This window comes from Aricia agestis, chromosome 13, assembly GCF_905147365.1.
Source record: "Aricia agestis chromosome 13, ilAriAges1.1, whole genome shotgun sequence".
Classification (NCBI taxonomy): domain Eukaryota; kingdom Metazoa; phylum Arthropoda; class Insecta; order Lepidoptera; family Lycaenidae; genus Aricia; species Aricia agestis.
In genome coordinates this window covers 10,519,076-10,537,353 of record NC_056418.1, presented here as the reverse complement: position 1 = coordinate 10,537,353, position 18,278 = coordinate 10,519,076, and the positions used below count along the sequence as shown (strand labels likewise).

At 36.1% G+C, this 18,278-nt stretch overlaps 1 protein-coding gene across 2 annotated transcripts in view; it reads left to right on the top strand.

Annotated features, from left to right (window-relative positions):
• The first annotated feature begins 1,078 nt into the window (after positions 1 to 1,078).
• The window catches only part of LOC121733078 (NFX1-type zinc finger-containing protein 1-like), a 40,363-nt gene continuing 23,163 nt past the window's right edge, over positions 1,079 to 18,278 (top strand). The window contains exons 1-11 of one of the 2 annotated variants that reach the window (XM_042123182.1): positions 1,079 to 1,153; positions 1,752 to 1,799; positions 6,658 to 6,708; positions 6,870 to 6,914; positions 10,778 to 10,822; positions 11,180 to 11,224; positions 11,456 to 11,494; positions 15,378 to 15,958; positions 16,554 to 16,770; positions 17,247 to 17,292; positions 17,641 to 17,866. In XM_042123182.1, coding sequence (XP_041979116.1) covers positions 1,772 to 1,799; positions 6,658 to 6,708; positions 6,870 to 6,914; positions 10,778 to 10,822; positions 11,180 to 11,224; positions 11,456 to 11,494; positions 15,378 to 15,958; positions 16,554 to 16,770; positions 17,247 to 17,292; positions 17,641 to 17,866 — 1,323 coding nt within the window. In that variant the 5' untranslated portion in view covers positions 1,079 to 1,153; positions 1,752 to 1,771. Of the gene's footprint in view, positions 1,291 to 1,751; positions 1,800 to 6,657; positions 6,709 to 6,869; positions 6,915 to 10,777; positions 10,823 to 11,179; positions 11,225 to 11,455; positions 11,495 to 15,377; positions 15,959 to 16,553; positions 16,771 to 17,246; positions 17,293 to 17,640; positions 17,867 to 18,278 lie in introns of both variants that reach the window. The other variant, XM_042123181.1, reaches the window with a different exon arrangement.

Here is an 18,278-nt window from a genome sequence, read left to right as displayed (position 1 = left end):
TCTAGGGAGTGATGTCAGAATCCATTTTGCTGCTGAGTGTCTCAAACGCCGAAGGCAAGCTGCGTGCACGCCGCGCAAACGCGACGTCATCGCGGCGTGAGCGCTGCGTAATCGGGTCGCTTTCAAATCGCTCGCTAATCGCCAGTGTGATAAGGCCCTTAGGGTGCCAATATACAATTAATATTTACCACGGTAGTACTTATTAGTTCCATGATATTTACAGACTTACAGCTGGGTATCTCGAATTCCGAGTTTCCTAATCTAAACCTAATTTGACTGGACCATTATGACGTATGTGGGCAACAGGCATCCGATTTTTTTCATTCTTTCTGTTGCAGATGTTATGACGTAGGCATCCGGTAATGCTGCGGCCGCACAAGCTTATTCGTAGTGCTTCACGAACGATACAGTTCGACAAGGCTTTAAATGAGTTTTAAATGAACGTGGGTGACATTGACGGAAGCGCTGCTGGTAAAGGAGAGCTGTCAAAACTCAAATATGACGTCTTTGTATGATAGAAACGTTTAGTTCCTTTTCTTGCCACGTTCAAATAAAGCCTTGTCGACACAGATTAAGGATATAATATAGGTAGATGAATATTGAATGGTGAGATAATAATCAATAATACTTCTTAGCGGTTAACGCGACCGAAGCCGCGGGCAAATGCTAGTTATTAATAAGACTGAATACGCAAGTGAAGCATGTGTAGTCTGTCAAAAAACACATTTCATCCAAAAAAAGTCTTTGGATAATCATCATTCATCAGATTTTTTTTTGATGCTAGCAACATTTGAATTTGTAATCGGTAAATTCTACTGCGACCAACTGACCAAAATAGATAAATTGGGCGCGTTCCTTTATTCTAACAGTATATTAGCCTGTACTCGTTGTCCGTTGAATACGATTTCAAAGGATTTGATTAGTTACTGATACGTCAAATCGATTGGCTAGTGTACTGGGAGAAGTAACGGAAAACTCTTTTTATTATGACGAATGAACGACCGAGTTGAGCAAAATCAAAAACATTATTTATAATTATTACTAGTAATCTGTGATTATATTATATTTGGACTTTGGAGACCGGGGACGAAAGTCAACATGTAATTTTGTGTAGAAAACTTAGAGTGAAATAAAAAATTCATATAATCTAAACGTAAGTCGCGACAAAATGGATCTGTAATCAGTTTAAGTAGTAATAAAGTCGATATTTTTTAACTTTTAAAAAATAAAAATAAAAATACCCTGTTTATTGCTGTTTATGTACCGTACTATGAAAATCCTACTGTAAAGGTAGGTTTTTCCAAAGTAATATTATCATTGTTGTGTTTATTGAACTTCTTACATTTGAATAATTTAATTTTTCTCTAACAAATCGCTGAAGGAAGTATGATGAAATTCAAGCTGCGATTGGGCCCAGCGCAACTCAGTACCACCTCAGCACAGTGTGCAGTTGAAATATTATGTGTTATTCTGTTGTGAACTTTCTAGTTCTTGACTACATTTGAAATGCAAATTGCAACAAATGCAGCGCTGCATCTCATCTCGTCACCGGTTCTAAGCTAAGAGTTAATAATAATAGTATCTCCCACACAGCAGTTTCGGTGACAGTGGTTTCATTGATACCATATTATTGGATTAGTAATAGTTAAACCTCAGTGTTCATTAAGTTAAGTAGTAGCCCCAGGTTGTCCCCTGTTTTTACATAGATTTTACCTACCTAACTGTTCTAACTTAAGCCTTAATTGTTTCAGATTTGTAAATCAACTGTACAATGGATAACGAGGAGCTTTTAGTTCCAGGTGAGTTTGTGTAACTTTTCCACCATATTCTCTATTCCTTACATCATACATGCAATAGAAGCTTCATTCTACTGTACATAACATAATATGATAACAATTTTTGGTGTGTGTCTGTCCCATATATAATCTTATATCTTTAAACGAGCAATTCTTGTATATTCTTGTAATATAAATATATAATTGGAATCTCGGACTCTTAGTATATAGGGGGTTTCGGGGGCGATAAATCGATCTAGCTAGGAATCATTTTTAGAAAATGTCATTTTATTTGTGTTTTATCGAATACCAAGCAAAGCTCGGTCAAATATCTAGTATATTATAAAGTTCACTATCAAAGTAGCAACACACTATTACTTTGTTTGTTACATCCTGTATATCTATAGTAAATGCAAACAAGGAGACAATTTATGGATAAATATTTTAATGATGTAATTATTGCTTTGTTTACATTATAGTAATTTGCCGATTTCTATGTGTTGTAAACCGTATATTAACTAACTACTTACAGTCAATTACTTATTTTAAATCGTAATTAAAAATAAGTAATTGACTAATTATTGTAAATCACAAATCACACTACACATAAAGCAAAGTTCGAATCATAACAACAGATTTGTTCATAGTATAAGAGACAGGCATTAGTTTTTAATGTTGTTTTACAGGGTATTTTTATAATTTTATTTAGACATCGGATTATATGCACGATCAAAGTGCCGAAATATGCATGCAAATATGCACGAAAAATGGCCGAAATATGCCCAATAAAGATTTACTTTTTATTAAAAGTCGGGAGACCGCGACGTTGCCGCTGTTCATGCGGTTGCGCGAACGAAGCGCGGACGGCCGCTCCCACACCAACCAGCCGCACCTCTGCGCCGCCTTAAATTGACAACCCTAAGACAGTAGTATCATTTATATATGATCATTTCTATGATCATATATAGGATCCAATATATATGATCATTTGATCATATCTGCATATTACATTATCATATTTCATTGATCCTATTTTACGTCATATGTGGTTTCAATAGCCAATGGAGAGCGCTAACGCTGACAGGTATTGACGTCAGGGTTACTAGATCTCAGAGAATTCGATTTGTCAAAAGACATCGTCATTTTTAATATGGCTTGTTTTTTGTAATTTCAGCAAGATTATCCAAGTATATAATTAGAAAAATAATTACATTACATTATTTGAAACATATTAACGAACAAGAAATTAAAAACTTTTTTTTATATTAAATAACTGGCAACACTTATTTCTATGACCGTATTGGATCCAATCTCTCAGCAAATGTCAAAAATCTATGATCAAGGAAGAAATGAATCGTATGTCTATATTACATTATCCAATATCATTGACTCAATGATCTCGGATCCAATATATATGATAATCTAATATCCCCCTACCTAATATAAAACTGAGGATTCTGTAAAAAATTAAAGTTCCTAGCTGTTTCCACTACTTATATCGAGCAAAAACGGCCAATAAATCGTGTTAGTTGTATAGGAGCCGCCCTTAAATATTATTTTAATTTTGTTTTCACTATTCAATAGGATCAATGAAATATGATAATGTAATATGCAGATATGATCAAATGATCATATATATTGGATCCTATATATGATCATATATAAATGATAATGTAATATCCCCCTTAGAGAGAGTCGTTTTTGTCTCATGGACCTCTGTGAGCGAGACTGCTTCTTTTCTATACCTCTATAAGCGACAGTCGAGGTTTTTTTTTTATTTACATACACAGTAACAAATGAGAAAACAAATAACAAATTGAATATCTGCTACAATTTAACATCTGCTATTTTATTACTCATTCTTAAGAGGATTCCACACCGCCATTTTTTCCATACAAACGTTGTCCCCTGTTTCCTCCCTGGATAATGCTAGTAGAGTTATAATTTTTTTCCTGAATATCTACGGCCACTAATACAATGTCCCTATGTTTTCTTTTTTTTCATAATTTAATTATTAAATAAGATATGAACGTTCAAAAACCCAAAAAAATGGCCAGATTTTCCACTGTGTTCAAACGTCCAGAAAACAGATTTGGATAGATTATACAAAAAAAGCAAAACATAGGAACACAGCTCAAGCCTTTTTTTAATCTTTAATGAAAAAAGTACTTAAATCGGTTAAGTTTTGGAGAAGGAATCAGGGGACAACGAATCGTTGATTTTCTGGATTTTCTGCAGTTGTCTCTATCGCGTTCTGCGGTATAGGCTTGAGGTAAGGGAGACAGCTATAGATATTACACGTACTTTTTTTTCATTTCTCTAGCCGCTGTGGTATCCTCTTAAGTTTCGTTAAACTTCCTACCATTGTTTTGTATTGTTTTCTACCATTGTTTTTGTATTGTTTTCTCGTTAATATTGTACCGGCCATTCTATTCCGTTGAGCTAAAAAACGTTGTTTTTAACGCATTCTTTTCGAACGGACTTACTCAGTTTATGGTTAACCGATTGCGAAAGAAAGTGGGAGAGCCATGCTTCGGCACGAATGGGCCGGCTCGACCGGATAAACACCACGTTCTCACAGAAAACCGGCGTGAAACAGCGCTTGCGCTGTGTTTTGCCGAGTGAGTGAGTTTACCGGAGGCCCAATCCCCTAACCCCTACCCTATTCCCTTCCCTACCCTCAACTATTCCCTTCCCTTCCCTACCCTCCCCTATTACCCTATTCCCTCTTAAAAGGCCGGCAACGCACTTGCAGCTCTTCTGATGCTGCGAGTATCCATGGGCGACGGAAGTTGCTTTCCATCAGGTGACCCGTTTGCTCGTTTGCCCCCTTATTTCATTAAAAAAAAAATCTGTTCTGTATCATGTCAAAATGGAAAATTAAAGTACTGTCATAAAACATACCTACATGATACATAATATAAGCCATTTTTAAGCTATATTTTTGTAAAGTTTCATTAAAATCCCTTCAGTAGTTTTTGCGTGAAAGAGTAACAAACATCCATACACACTTAGATTAATCATATAATTATATGGTCTTCGCGCGCGACACTTCCATACATACATACATCCAAACTTCCGCCTTTATAATATTAGTAGGATTAGTAGGATGAATAGTATATTATTATGTCACAGGGAAATGAGGATATCCTCATTTCATAACTGAGGATTCTGTAAAAAATTAAAGTTCCTAGGAAATGTTCCTAGGAACTTTAATTTTTTACAGAATCCTCAGTTTTATATTAGGTAGGGGGATATTAGATTATCATATATATTGGATCCGAGATCATTGAGTCAATGATATTGGATAATGTAATATAGACATACGATTCATTTCTTCCTTGATCATAGATTTTTGACATTTGCTGAGAGATTGGATCCAATACGGTCATAGAAATAAGTGTTGCCAGTTATTTAATATAAAAAAGAGTTTTTAATTTCTTGTTCGTTAATATGTTTCAAATAATGTAATGTAATTATTTTTCTAATTATATACTTGGATAATCTTGCTGAAATTACAAAAAACAAGCCATATTAAAAATGACGATGTCTTTTGACAAATCGAATTCTCTGAGATCTAGTAACCCTGACGTCAATACCTGTCAGCGTTAGCGCTCTCCATTGGCTATTGAAACCACATATGACGTAAAATAGGATCAATGAAATATGATAATGTAATATGCAGATATGATCAAATGATCATATATATTGGATCCTATATATGATCATAGAAATGATCATATATAAATGATAATGTAATACCCCCCTAACAGAGTTTTGTATTTCCCGCTAATAGAGGTTTTGGGAGCTTAAAATGACGGGTCCTAGCTATTACTCTCATTTATACAGTTTTCTCACTTGTTGTCACTTACCCATATTTAGCTGTATAGTATTCTGTATTATATAATTCATTTGGCATAATATGTCCTTTATGAGTTATGACAATTGAATTTTTCGGCAATATAATAATATCCATTTGTTACAATTCTCCTACTTAATATGCGTGTTAAGTCCTATAACCTATTACGTGCTATTACAATGCACCGAATCGCCCCATACAAAGTAATAGTTATCACTTATCAAGTTATCACTATACAGCATGCATACTACCAAATGGCTTCTACTAAAAATAGAGGTATGGTATTACTAACAATAACAAACAAAATATATCGTTACAGTTTTCCTGTGTACAAAGTAACATGAGCACAGAATAGATAATACTACAAACATAAGTCTGATTATATATGTTATAATTATATTTAATTTCCGTAACTAATAAAAGTTCACAATAATGTGTACAGAAAAATTGGCCAAGTGCGAGTTGGATTCGCGCATGAATGGTTCCGGACCGTTATCGAGAAAATTGTGTTTTTTGTACGAGAGCGTCCCTTAATGTTTTATTTGAATTTTAATATGATTTATTAAACTACCTCTACCTAATAATATAAAACTGAGGATTCTGTAAAAATTTAAAGTACCTAGCTGTTTCATTATTTATATCGAGCAAAAACGGCCAATAAATCGTGTTAGTTGTATAGGAGCCGCCCTTAAATATTATTTTAATTTTGTTTTCAGTATTTGTTGTTATAGCGGCGATAAATATACACAATCTGTGAAAATTTCAGAAGTTTAGCTATTTAGGTACAGTCTGGAGACAGACAGACAGACGGATAGACAACGAAGTCTTAGTAGTAGGGTCCCGTTTTTACCCTTTGGGTACGGAACCCTAAAAATTATAGTGTTCTGTTTTTGTCAGATACGTAGGAAAGCGTCTCCAGTTCTCCAAAGACTATAAATTACTAAACATGTATGATTATAACGTCTGTACACAGCAGGGATCTTCAACATGATGACTACTTCATTAAACTTGTTATATTTTCAGGTTTTTGGAGGAATAGACATCCACAAATCAACAATCAATTTCATGGACAAGGTTTGTATTTTTTAGACAATAGAATCTTCTAATAATCCTATTATGGCCACTCATAGTTAGGCCGGTATAAATAGTCAGTACTTAAGTGTAATGTTGTAACAATTATTTTGAATTAAATGATGTTTATATTTAAAAATTGAAAGGTAACATTATATTTTCAGGTCCTAGAGGGCCTCTACATCGAAGAGGGCGGAATATGAGTCAAGGTAAAGCAAAATACATCAGCATCAGGGAGTCATCCTATTATAGAACTTTCTATAGTGTATTCAAAAACGGTAGTGATGATAATTATGATGAATATACATTGCATGGTAGCATAATATACTTTCTGTTCTTGAAACAACGCCGAAACTTCTATACGTGTATCTATAAGGAGTTAGGAGTTCTCTCAGCACCTTCAGAACCATGGTATACCTTGATGCAAAATCTTACATTTTGGTAGATTTTGGTTAGAATACTTCTCATAAAACCAAAATCACCATATGTTTCCATATAAATTTCGACGAGTTCCCTCGACTACTCATGGTTCATGGATCCCATCATCAGGTCACCACTTTTATGAACATGGTACCAAATTCGAGTTAAACCTTTTACAACATAAATAACGCTCGAAAACCTCGTCTCAATCTTAAAGATTATGAAAAGTACTAATAATAGGGCTATATTATGTGATGATGCATGGTGTAATGGTAGTGATGATGATGAATATAAATTGCACAGTAGCATAATATGCTTTCTGTTCTTAAAACAACGCCGAAACCAAACGTGTATCTATAAGGAGTTCTCTCAGTACCTTCGAAACCATGGTATACCTTGATGCAAAATCTTACTTTTTGGTAACAAATGCTTAGTATACTTCTAATAAAACCAAAATCACCATAATTATGTCACCATACAAATTTAGAGGAGTTCCCTCGATTACTCATAGATCCCATGATCAGGTCACCACTTTTATGAACATGGTACCAAATTGGAGTCAAACCCTATACAACACTAAATAATTTTGAAAATCAGACCACAAACGGCTGAGTAATCTTGAAAATACATAAAAAATACATGATACAGCCGAACGTAAACCTTTCTCCTTTTTGGAAGGCGGTCAAAAACACAAAAACATGTTTGCTGAGACAAATGGATAACATCCCCCGCATTCGCCTGCGGGGAGGGGAATTTTGTGTTCGCGCTCATTGCAGCAAGACATTCTTTCAAGCAAGGAATGAAACAAAAACACAAACAAAACAGAATGCACCGGACGCCTGAACAATAAGAACATGTTTTGCTAATATTGTTTTGTTAGAAAATTGGCGCTGCGGATCCGGCCTTAAGACATACTTTTGTATGTGATTTGTGAATGTGCGCATCTTTTTTGTATAGCCACGTTTAGTGTTTTGTATGTAAAGCTTGGTCTGCAGCGCCAATTCCCTAACAAAACATATTAGCAAAACATGTTTTAACAGCCCGTCCGGTGCATTCTGTTTTTGTACCATTCTTTGCTTGAACGAATGTCTTGCTACATTGAGCACGAACACGAAATGCGTCGCTTCCCCTCCCCGCAGGCGAATGCGGGGGATGTTATCAATTTGTCTCGGCAAACATGTTTTAGGGGGGTATTACATTATCATTTATATTGGATCATTTCTATGATCATATATAGGATCCAATATATATGATCATTTGATCATATCTGCGTATTACATTATCATATTTCATTGATCCTATTTTACGTCATATGTGGTTTCAATAGCCAATAGAGAGCGCTAACGCTGACAGGTATTGACGTCAGGGTTACTAGATCTCAGAGAATTCGATTTGTCAAAAGACATCGTCATTTTTAATATGGCTTGTTTTTTGTTATTTCAGCAAGATTATCCAAGTATATAATTAGAAAAATAATTACATTACATTATTTGAAACATATTAACGAACAAGAAATTAAAAACTCTTTTGTTATATTAAATAACTGGCAGCACCTATTTCTATGACCGTATTGGATCCAATCTCTCAGCAAATGTCAAAAATCTATGATCAAGGAAGAAATGAATCATATGTCTATATTACATTATCCAATATCATTGACTCAATGATCTCGGATCCAATATATATGATAATCTAATATTCCCCCTTAGCGTTTTGCTTACAAAACTGTTAAGCCGGGTCCGCAGCGCCAATTTCCTAACAAAACATGTTTTGATAACAGCCCGATCGGTGCATTCTGTTTTGTTTGCTTGCTGCAATGAGTGCGAAGTCTGCGAACACAAAATTCCCCTCCCCGCAGACGAACGCGGGGGATATCCATTTGTCTCAGCAAACGTGTTTTTGCGTTTTTGCTAACAAAACTATTCTGTTTTGCAAACATGTTAAGATGTTAGAAAACCCAAAAACACGGCGCAGCAGACCCGGCTATAGCTTGATCAAGATGTGTTTTGAGCTGCTTTCCTTATTAATAACCCTCACATGGGTACAGCTTTTAAGAGGCCGGGTGCCATCGAAATTCTCATACATACGTAATACCAAAATCATTTTCTCATACGAAAATATTTAACATGTTTGAGTTATTTTTTAGCTTAAAATAGTAATTACCTAGGTTCCTGCACAAAATATTTAAACACTAAATAATATAGTAACTATAGGACTTGGGGGAGGCCTTTGCCTAGCAATGGGACAGCATAGGCTCTTAAAAAAAAAAAAAAATATAGTAAAAGTTAAACACTAAGGCCCACTTGCGCCAAAACTTTGAGTTAAATAAATAACCCGGGGCTTAATAACTCAGTGTTAACGATTTTAATTTTTAACTCATACTACATATTGCACCAGAAGAATTTATCCCAGAGTCAACTAACCCGGGCTTATGTCATGTTCATTCATTCTTTTTACATCCAGCCAAATATGATACAGCGAATGCTGAATAATTTAAGTGTACTGCTCTCTCTCGCTCCACAGTACTTTAAATAAGGCTATCTCCTTATGTCAGATTTGAAATGACACGTGGTTCTATGTCGCATTGTGTTGTGAATTGTGATATTTTGTGCAAATAAATTAAGCGGAAAATGATAAAAATTGGGAAGAAACACTTGTGTCCAATGTTTTATCTAGTCTATCTATTTATAAAGGAGTTCACTAAAGACGCACTAATCCAATGATATTATTATTAAACTTTGGTAGGGAATTACTTTTTATGCTCATTTGTATATTGCAATTATTTTCAATTTTATTTAATAAAAAAAAAAGAAAAAGTTTCTTTTTCTAGGCGAAATCTTCGATGGAAATCTTTGTCTCTTTGTGAGTAAATACGGGACCCTAAACAGATCGGTCCGTTCTACAATCCTTCTGTAATACGAGTCCGAACGAATGTATTCGATAATTTCTTCATCATCATCAGATAACAACCACTGATCATTTATCATGGTTAAACACAAAATAAAATCGGTACCTATTACTGAACACAACAAAGTACATAAGTCATAACCGAAAAATCTCAGTTTTGATATTACTAACCCAGAGTTAGTTGATTTAACCCTCCGACATCGGTAGGTTAAAAATTTAAAAAATTAACTCGAGGTTAACTCCTAACTCTTGGTGGTGCAAGACATGATGTGAATTTAAATTCGAAGTATAATTTAACTCAGAGTTAAGCGTGTTAACCCAGTCTGGCGCAAGTGGGCCTAAAAAATATATAAATAATTAATAGTAAATTTACTACAAAATATTTAAATACTTACTAAAAAATATTTTTTAGACTAAATATTTTGTAGTAAATTTACTATTTATTTATATATTTTTAGTGTTTAAATATTTAGTAGTAAATTTACTACAAAATATTTAAACACAAAAAAATTTTTTTTAGTGTTTACATATTTTGTAGTAAATTTTTGTGCAGGAATCTAGGTAATTACTATTTTAAGCTGCAAAATAACTCAAACATGTTAAATATTTTCGTATGAGAAAATTATTTTGGTAATTACGTATGTATGAGAATTTCGATGGCACCCGGCCCCTTAAGTGCTTTATATCAACAGGTTATGGTGTCTCAAGCGTGGGCCAGCTGTAAAAGTACCATTATTATTTGCAGGTCCACGAGAACCGATACAAGGCAGGGGCCGTAATACAAGTCAAGGTAATCTCTACTTAGTTTTTGCGTTTGTTTGACGTAAAGACAAAAATATCTTAATTTATACAATGCTTAGTCTGGCCATAGACGGACCGCAAGTTGCAGTCGGGACTCGGGACCGACTGCGGACTGCTCTAGAGCGGTCGCGTTGAAGTCGTACACTATTACAATACGACCGCAGAGCAACTGCTCCAAGCGCTCAAGAACTGCTGTCTGCTCGAGCGGTCCTTGTATTGCGGATATGAATTTAGTATGGAAACTGCAGATTGCCATATTCGCCGTGCGGCAACCGCATCTTGCAATCCGTCTAATTTCCTGCCTTAGTCAAAAAAGTAGACGTTAAAAAAACATTGTTATTTTCAGGTCCTCGAGAACCGACACGCGGGAGAGGTCGTAATTTAAGTCAAGGTATATGGGTAATCTTTTCTTGATCTTTGTCTTAAGTAATACTTGTTAAACTAATATGTATTCTGTGTTAATACCTCGATCGTGGAAATCGCAGACACAATAGATTTTCAATTGTTATGCGACAGCCGGGTGCCGCTTGGGGATTGATACTTACCTAAACTTACCTAATAAATAATTGTCTATTTAATAAATACCGTGCTCTAATAATTGTTTTATAATTATTATTTTCAGGTCCTCGAGAGCCGGCAAACGGAAGAGGCCGTTATATAGGTAAGTTCAATGAAAAAAACCACAAACGGCTGAGTAATCTTGAAAATACATAAAAAATACATGATACAGCCGAACGTAAACCTTCTCCTTTTTGGAAGGCGGTCAAAAACACAAAAACATGTTTGCTGAGACAAATGGATAACATCCCCCGCATTCGCCTGCGGGGAGGGGAATTTTGTGTTCGCGCTCATTGCAGCAAGACATTCTTTCAAGCAAGGAATGAAACAAAAACACAAACAAAACAGAATGCACCGGACGCCTGAACAATAAGAACATGTTTTGCTAATATTGTTTTGTTAGAAAATTGGCGCTGCGGATCCGGCCTTAAGACATACTTTTGTATGTGATTTGTGAATGTGCGCATCTTTTTTGTATAGCCACGTTTAGTGTTTTGTATGTAAAGCTTGGTCTGCAGCGCCAATTCCCTAACAAAACATATTAGCAAAACATGTTTTAACAGCCCGTCCGGTGCATTCTGTTTTTGTACCATTCTTTGCTTGAACGAATGTCTTGCTACATTGAGCACGAACACGAAATGCGTCGCTTCCCCTCCCCGCAGGCGAATGCGGGGGATGTTATCAATTTGTCTCGGCAAACATGTTTTAGGGGGGTATTACATTATCATTTATATTGGATCATTTCTATGATCATATATAGGATCCAATATATATGATCATTTGATCATATCTGCGTATTACATTATCATATTTCATTGATCCTATTTTACGTCATATGTGGTTTCAATAGCCAATAGAGAGCGCTAACGCTGACAGGTATTGACGTCAGGGTTACTAGATCTCAGAGAATTCGATTTGTCAAAAGACATCGTCATTTTTAATATGGCTTGTTTTTTGTTATTTCAGCAAGATTATCCAAGTATATAATTAGAAAAATAATTACATTACATTTTTTGAAACATATTAACGAACAAGAAATTAAAAACTCTTTTGTTATATTAAATAACTGGCAGCACCTATTTCTATGACCGTATTGGATCCAATCTCTCAGCAAATGTCAAAAATCTATGATCAAGGAAGAAATGAATCATATGTCTATATTACATTATCCAATATCATTGACTCAATGATCTCGGATCCAATATATATGATAATCTAATATTCCCCCTTAGCGTTTTGCTTACAAAACTGTTAAGCCGGGTCCGCAGCGCCAATTTCCTAACAAAACATGTTTTGATAATAGCCCGATCGGTGCATTCTGTTTTGTTTGCTTGCTGCAATGAGTGCGAAGTCTGCGAACACAAAATTCCCCTCCCCGCAGACGAACGCGGGGGATATTATCCATTTGTCTCAGCAAACGTGTTTTTGCGTTTTTGCTAACAAAACTATTCTGTTTTGCAAACATGTTAAGATGTTAGAAAACCCAAAAACACGGCGCAGCAGACCCGGCTATAGCTTGATCAAGATGTGTTTTGAGCTGCTTTCCTTATTAATAAACCTCACATGGGTACAGCTTTTAAGAGGCCGGGTGCCATCGAAATTCTCATACATACGTAATACCAAAATCATTTTCTCATACGAAAATATTTAACATGTTTGAGTTATTTTTTAGCTTAAAATAGTAATTACCTAGGTTCCTGCACAAAATATTTAAACACTAAATAATATAGTAACTATAGGACTTGGGGGAGGCCTTTGCCTAGCAATGGGACAGCATAGGCTCTTAAAAAAAAAAAAAAATATAGTAAAAGTTAAACACTAAGGCCCACTTGCGCCAAAACTTTGAGTTAAATAAATAACCCGGGGCTTAATAACTCAGTGTTAACGATTTTAATTTTTAACTCATACTACATATTGCACCAGAAGAATTTATCCCAGAGTCAACTAACCCGGGCTTATGTCATGTTCATTCATTCTTTTTACATCCAGCCAAATATGATACAGCGAATGCTGAATAATTTAAGTGTACTGCTCTCTCTCGCTCCACAGTACTTTAAATAAGGCTATCTCCTTATGTCAGATTTGAAATGACACGTGGTTCTATGTCGCATTGTGTTGTGAATTGTGATATTTTGTGCAAATAAATTAAGCGGAAAATGATAAAAATTGGGAAGAAACACTTGTGTCCAATGTTTTATCTAGTCTATCTATTTATAAAGGAGTTCACTAAAGACGCACTAATCCAATGATATTATTATTAAACTTTGGTAGGGAATTACTTTTTATGCTCATTTGTATATTGCAATTATTTTCAATTTTATTTAATAAAAAGAGAACAGTTTCTTTTTCTAGGCGAAATCTTCGATGGAAATCTTTGTCTCTTTGTGAGTAAATACGGGACCCTAAACAGATCGGTCCGTTCTACAATCCTTCTGTAATACGAGTCCGAACGAATGTATTCGATAATTTCTTCATCATCATCAGATAACAACCACTGATCATTTATCATGGTTAAACACAAAATAAAATCGGTACCTATTACTGAACACAACAAAGTACATAAGTCATAACCGAAAAATCTCAGTTTTGATATTACTAACCCAGAGTTAGTTGATTTAACCCTCCGACATCGGTAGGTTAAAAATTTAAAAAATTAACTCGAGGTTAACTCCTAACTCTTGGTGGTGCAAGACATGATGTGAATTTAAATTCGAAGTATAATTTAACTCAGAGTTAAGCGTGTTAACCCAGTCTGGCGCAAGTGGGCCTAAAAAATATATAAATAATTAATAGTAAATTTACTACAAAATATTTAAATACTTACTAAAAAATATTTTTTAGACTAAATATTTTGTAGTAAATTTACTATTTATTTATATATTTTTAGTGTTTAAATATTTAGTAGTAAATTTACTACAAAATATTTAAACACAAAAAAATTTTTTTTAGTGTTTACATATTTTGTAGTAAATTTTTGTGCAGGAATCTAGGTAATTACTATTTTAAGCTGCAAAATAACTCAAACATGTTAAATATTTTCGTATGAGAAAATTATTTTGGTAATTACGTATGTATGAGAATTTCGATGGCACCCGGCCCCTTAAGTGCTTTATATCAACAGGTTATGGTGTCTCAAGCGTGGGCCAGCTGTAAAAGTACCATTATTATTTGCAGGTCCACGAGAACCGATACAAGGCAGGGGCCGTAATACAAGTCAAGGTAATCTCTACTTAGTTTTTGCGTTTGTTTGACGTAAAGACAAAAATATCTTAATTTATACAATGCTTAGTCTGGCCATAGACGGACCGCAAGTTGCAGTCGGGACTCGGGACCGACTGCGGACTGCTCTAGAGCGGTCGCGTTGAAGTCGTACACTATTACAATACGACCGCAGAGCAACTGCTCCAAGCGCTCAAGAACTGCTGTCTGCTCGAGCGGTCCTTGTATTGCGGATATGAATTTAGTATGGAAACTGCAGATTGCCATATTCGCCGTGCGGCAACCGCATCTTGCAATCCGTCTAATTTCCTGCCTTAGTCAAAAAAGTAGACGTTAAAAAAACATTGTTATTTTCAGGTCCTCGAGAACCGACACGCGGGAGAGGTCGTAATTTAAGTCAAGGTATATGGGTAATCTTTTCTTGATCTTTGTCTTAAGTAATACTTGTTAAACTAATATGTATTCTGTGTTAATACCTCGATCGTGGAAATCGCAGACACAATAGATTTTCAATTGTTATGCGACAGCCGGGTGCCGCTTGGGGATTGATACTTACCTAAACTTACCTAATAAATAATTGTCTATTTAATAAATACCGTGCTCTAATAATTGTTTTATAATTATTATTTTCAGGTCCTCGAGAGCCGGCAAACGGAAGAGGCCGTTATATAGGTAAGTTCAATGAAAAATCTACAAAAATATCTGTTAAGTTAAAATACTCGTTCAAAAAAACAAAAACACAAAACGTGTCTAATACCTTGTTTTAGATAACCATCTATCACATCACCAACGGGGTAAAACTGGCAAGCGCGAGCAGCGGCCTAGGCATGTCGGGTTCCTGTACTTAGAGAAACTAGCCGAAAGCGCCGACACGGATATAATACAAAATGTTAACAAACAGTACGACGCTCTGCTCGATCTGCTGACATCTCCAATAGACCGCCCCGACATTTACTTCCTAGTGCTGAAAGTAGCGCAGAAAGTCGTCGGATGCTCGTTCGATCGGCTCAAAATAAAATTCCTCCTGGACCTTTGTAATTCGCAGTTCATTATTTACTTGCGAACCTATTTGATGGACCTGCCGTACGCGAGCGACGAAGACCGACGTGCTAACAAAATGTACTGGCAGAATCCGGACGAATTTTGGGGGAATCTCGTTGCATTCTGCGAATGTATGATGACCACTGCGCCCTCCGTAGCCAAGAGCAAGTGCAGGTCCCTAGTCGAGGACACGTCCAAACTCTGCCTGGAGAAGTTGAGCGAAAACCACTCGTATATGCTTCCCGACGAGCTCAGTTCAAAACTCAACGATTTGCGGGATGCCATGAAAATTGTAGAGGAGAAATTGGTAACGTTTATTTCCTTACGTTTAACGTAGATTAACTACCGCGACGATTAAACTGTAATTTAATGAAGAGTTTGACAGATAATGTATGTTTAAGTACGTCAAAATACTCGTCTCTGAGCGCGGCAGACCTTTTTACGTAGTTTTAGATTGTTAATAACCCTAGTTTACATTTTACGTTATGTCTGTCACTTTTTAACTTGTGTTGTTAACAGAGAACACATTTATTAGAGTCACTACAGTATTGCTGTCCTCGCCCGTCATGTGTCAGTGTCAAGTGTCCGACGAGGGTCAGTAGGTACAGCCCGTATCCTGCCAAAAATGTAAAATGTGTACTCTGTTGTTAAATATCAGCCCAGATTTATGAGCGGCAGCGTCCTATAGCGTATTAGGGGGGGGTGGCAGAGTCCAAGAGTGGCGGAAGAGTTCGTACATAGGGGCAGCGAAATTAAAATAGCCTATACTCATAAAAATATAAATCCGGCCCTGCTCTTACGGTCTGTTCACATTTCCACGTCACGACGTCGTCAACGTCCACGTTGACAACGTCGTTACGTGGACATGTAGACCTAGGCCTTTAATGAAACATTATTTTCAGGCCAATACGAAGAAAACTGTAGTCGTAGACCAGGGGGATCCTCCGGACGACTTTCGTGAGCTGAGCGTCCTCCCCACGAGGGAGGATCTGTTGGTCAACAAGCCATTCATCCGGCCTAACATCATCGACGGCGCCTACCGCGACGTGGACCACTACCTGGACGTCCAGTTCCGCCTGCTCCGCGAAGATTGCTTCGGCCCGCTCCGAGATGGATTATGTGAGTTTCAGAATGATGTTGCCTAGTGATAGGTATTACATGAAAAATAGGTGTTGCGGTCTGAACGAACATAGCATAGCTCGGTCCGAGGATATTATCTCTTTTTCTTTTTATACATCTTGAGCGGCTTACCTAACCAGAGATACCAATTAACCATTGGCTTATAACACTCTCAGCTGACGTTATGTCAGTTTTTAAACAAAAAAACTAGATCAAAATCAACACAATATATGTATTTATGTCACCCCTTTTTTCGTCGGGGATAAAAAATAGAACACTACGCATTTTGCGATTGATCTTAGTTTGCTCATAACATGCATTATATGTAACCTTATTATGTCTATGATCATAATATTTTGTTACAAGAATGTATTAGTACCACAGACATAGATCAAGATGTCACAGACATAGATCTTGATCCATGCTGTGATTAGTACCCACGAACTTAAAATACATCGGTTCTGTTTCTTTTTCAGACCAATACATTAAGGATCCATCAAAAAGGAGATACGACAATATACGGCAAGTACTGACTTAATCGCTTTTATGTTTACGCAAACGAATAACCCATTTGTGTAATTTTTATCCATAGCACTGCAGGTCAACACGGTTTTAACAATAGTCAATGAAGCCTAAAACTCTAAACAAAGTCATCCACTAACAAGACAATTCTATGGAATCAAAAATAGGTCTATCGCAAAAAAACTGGGGGTTACTGTGGCACTGAAACAAATCAAAATTATTTATTGGTAAATGGTGATGAGGATACTCCAACATAAGCAAAATATATCATCACATACTTAGCGTGGCAAAAAAAGTTGTAATTTTGTTGACCACTGTAATTTTCAACATAATTTTCGATATTTTCAGGATATATCAAGACGTTCGATTCTTACGTCCATACGTATCCAATTATAAAATTGGTACTGTGATTCAAGTCGATAAGGGAACAACGAAAAGATTTAAAAACGTGAATTGGTCACACAGTCAGAGGCTGAAGTTTGGCACTCTACTTCTATTGACTAAAGACAACTGCAAAAGTTTCATGACCGTGACTGTGATGGACCGCGACAAATGGTACCTGGAGAACGGTCAAGTAAGTATTCAGACCCTTTAGCCAAGACGTTTTCTTTATCGCTTCTCTATAGAATCGCCGATCAAAATGTATGAAATCGTCGTAAGGTTGCGATAATATGAACATTTTTATTAAGCTATTGCTGCATTTGAGCGCGGCAACCGAATCAGTTCCGTAACGAAAATAAACCTAACATCCCCCACTCCGACTGGCATAGCGGTGCGGCAATGCAAATGCGTTGCCGTGCATCGTATAATGTCGTTTCAGTCCGGCAGAATTCGGCACGGAGTTTGTGTGCGTGCGACTAGACGTATGCATAAATTATATGAATTATAATTATTGCATAAGTTGATAAAAATGCTATGCAATTTCCATGTAACGGAGCTCCGGGGGAGGTTTCCCCGGCTTAGCTAGTCCAGACGCCGAGAGGAAC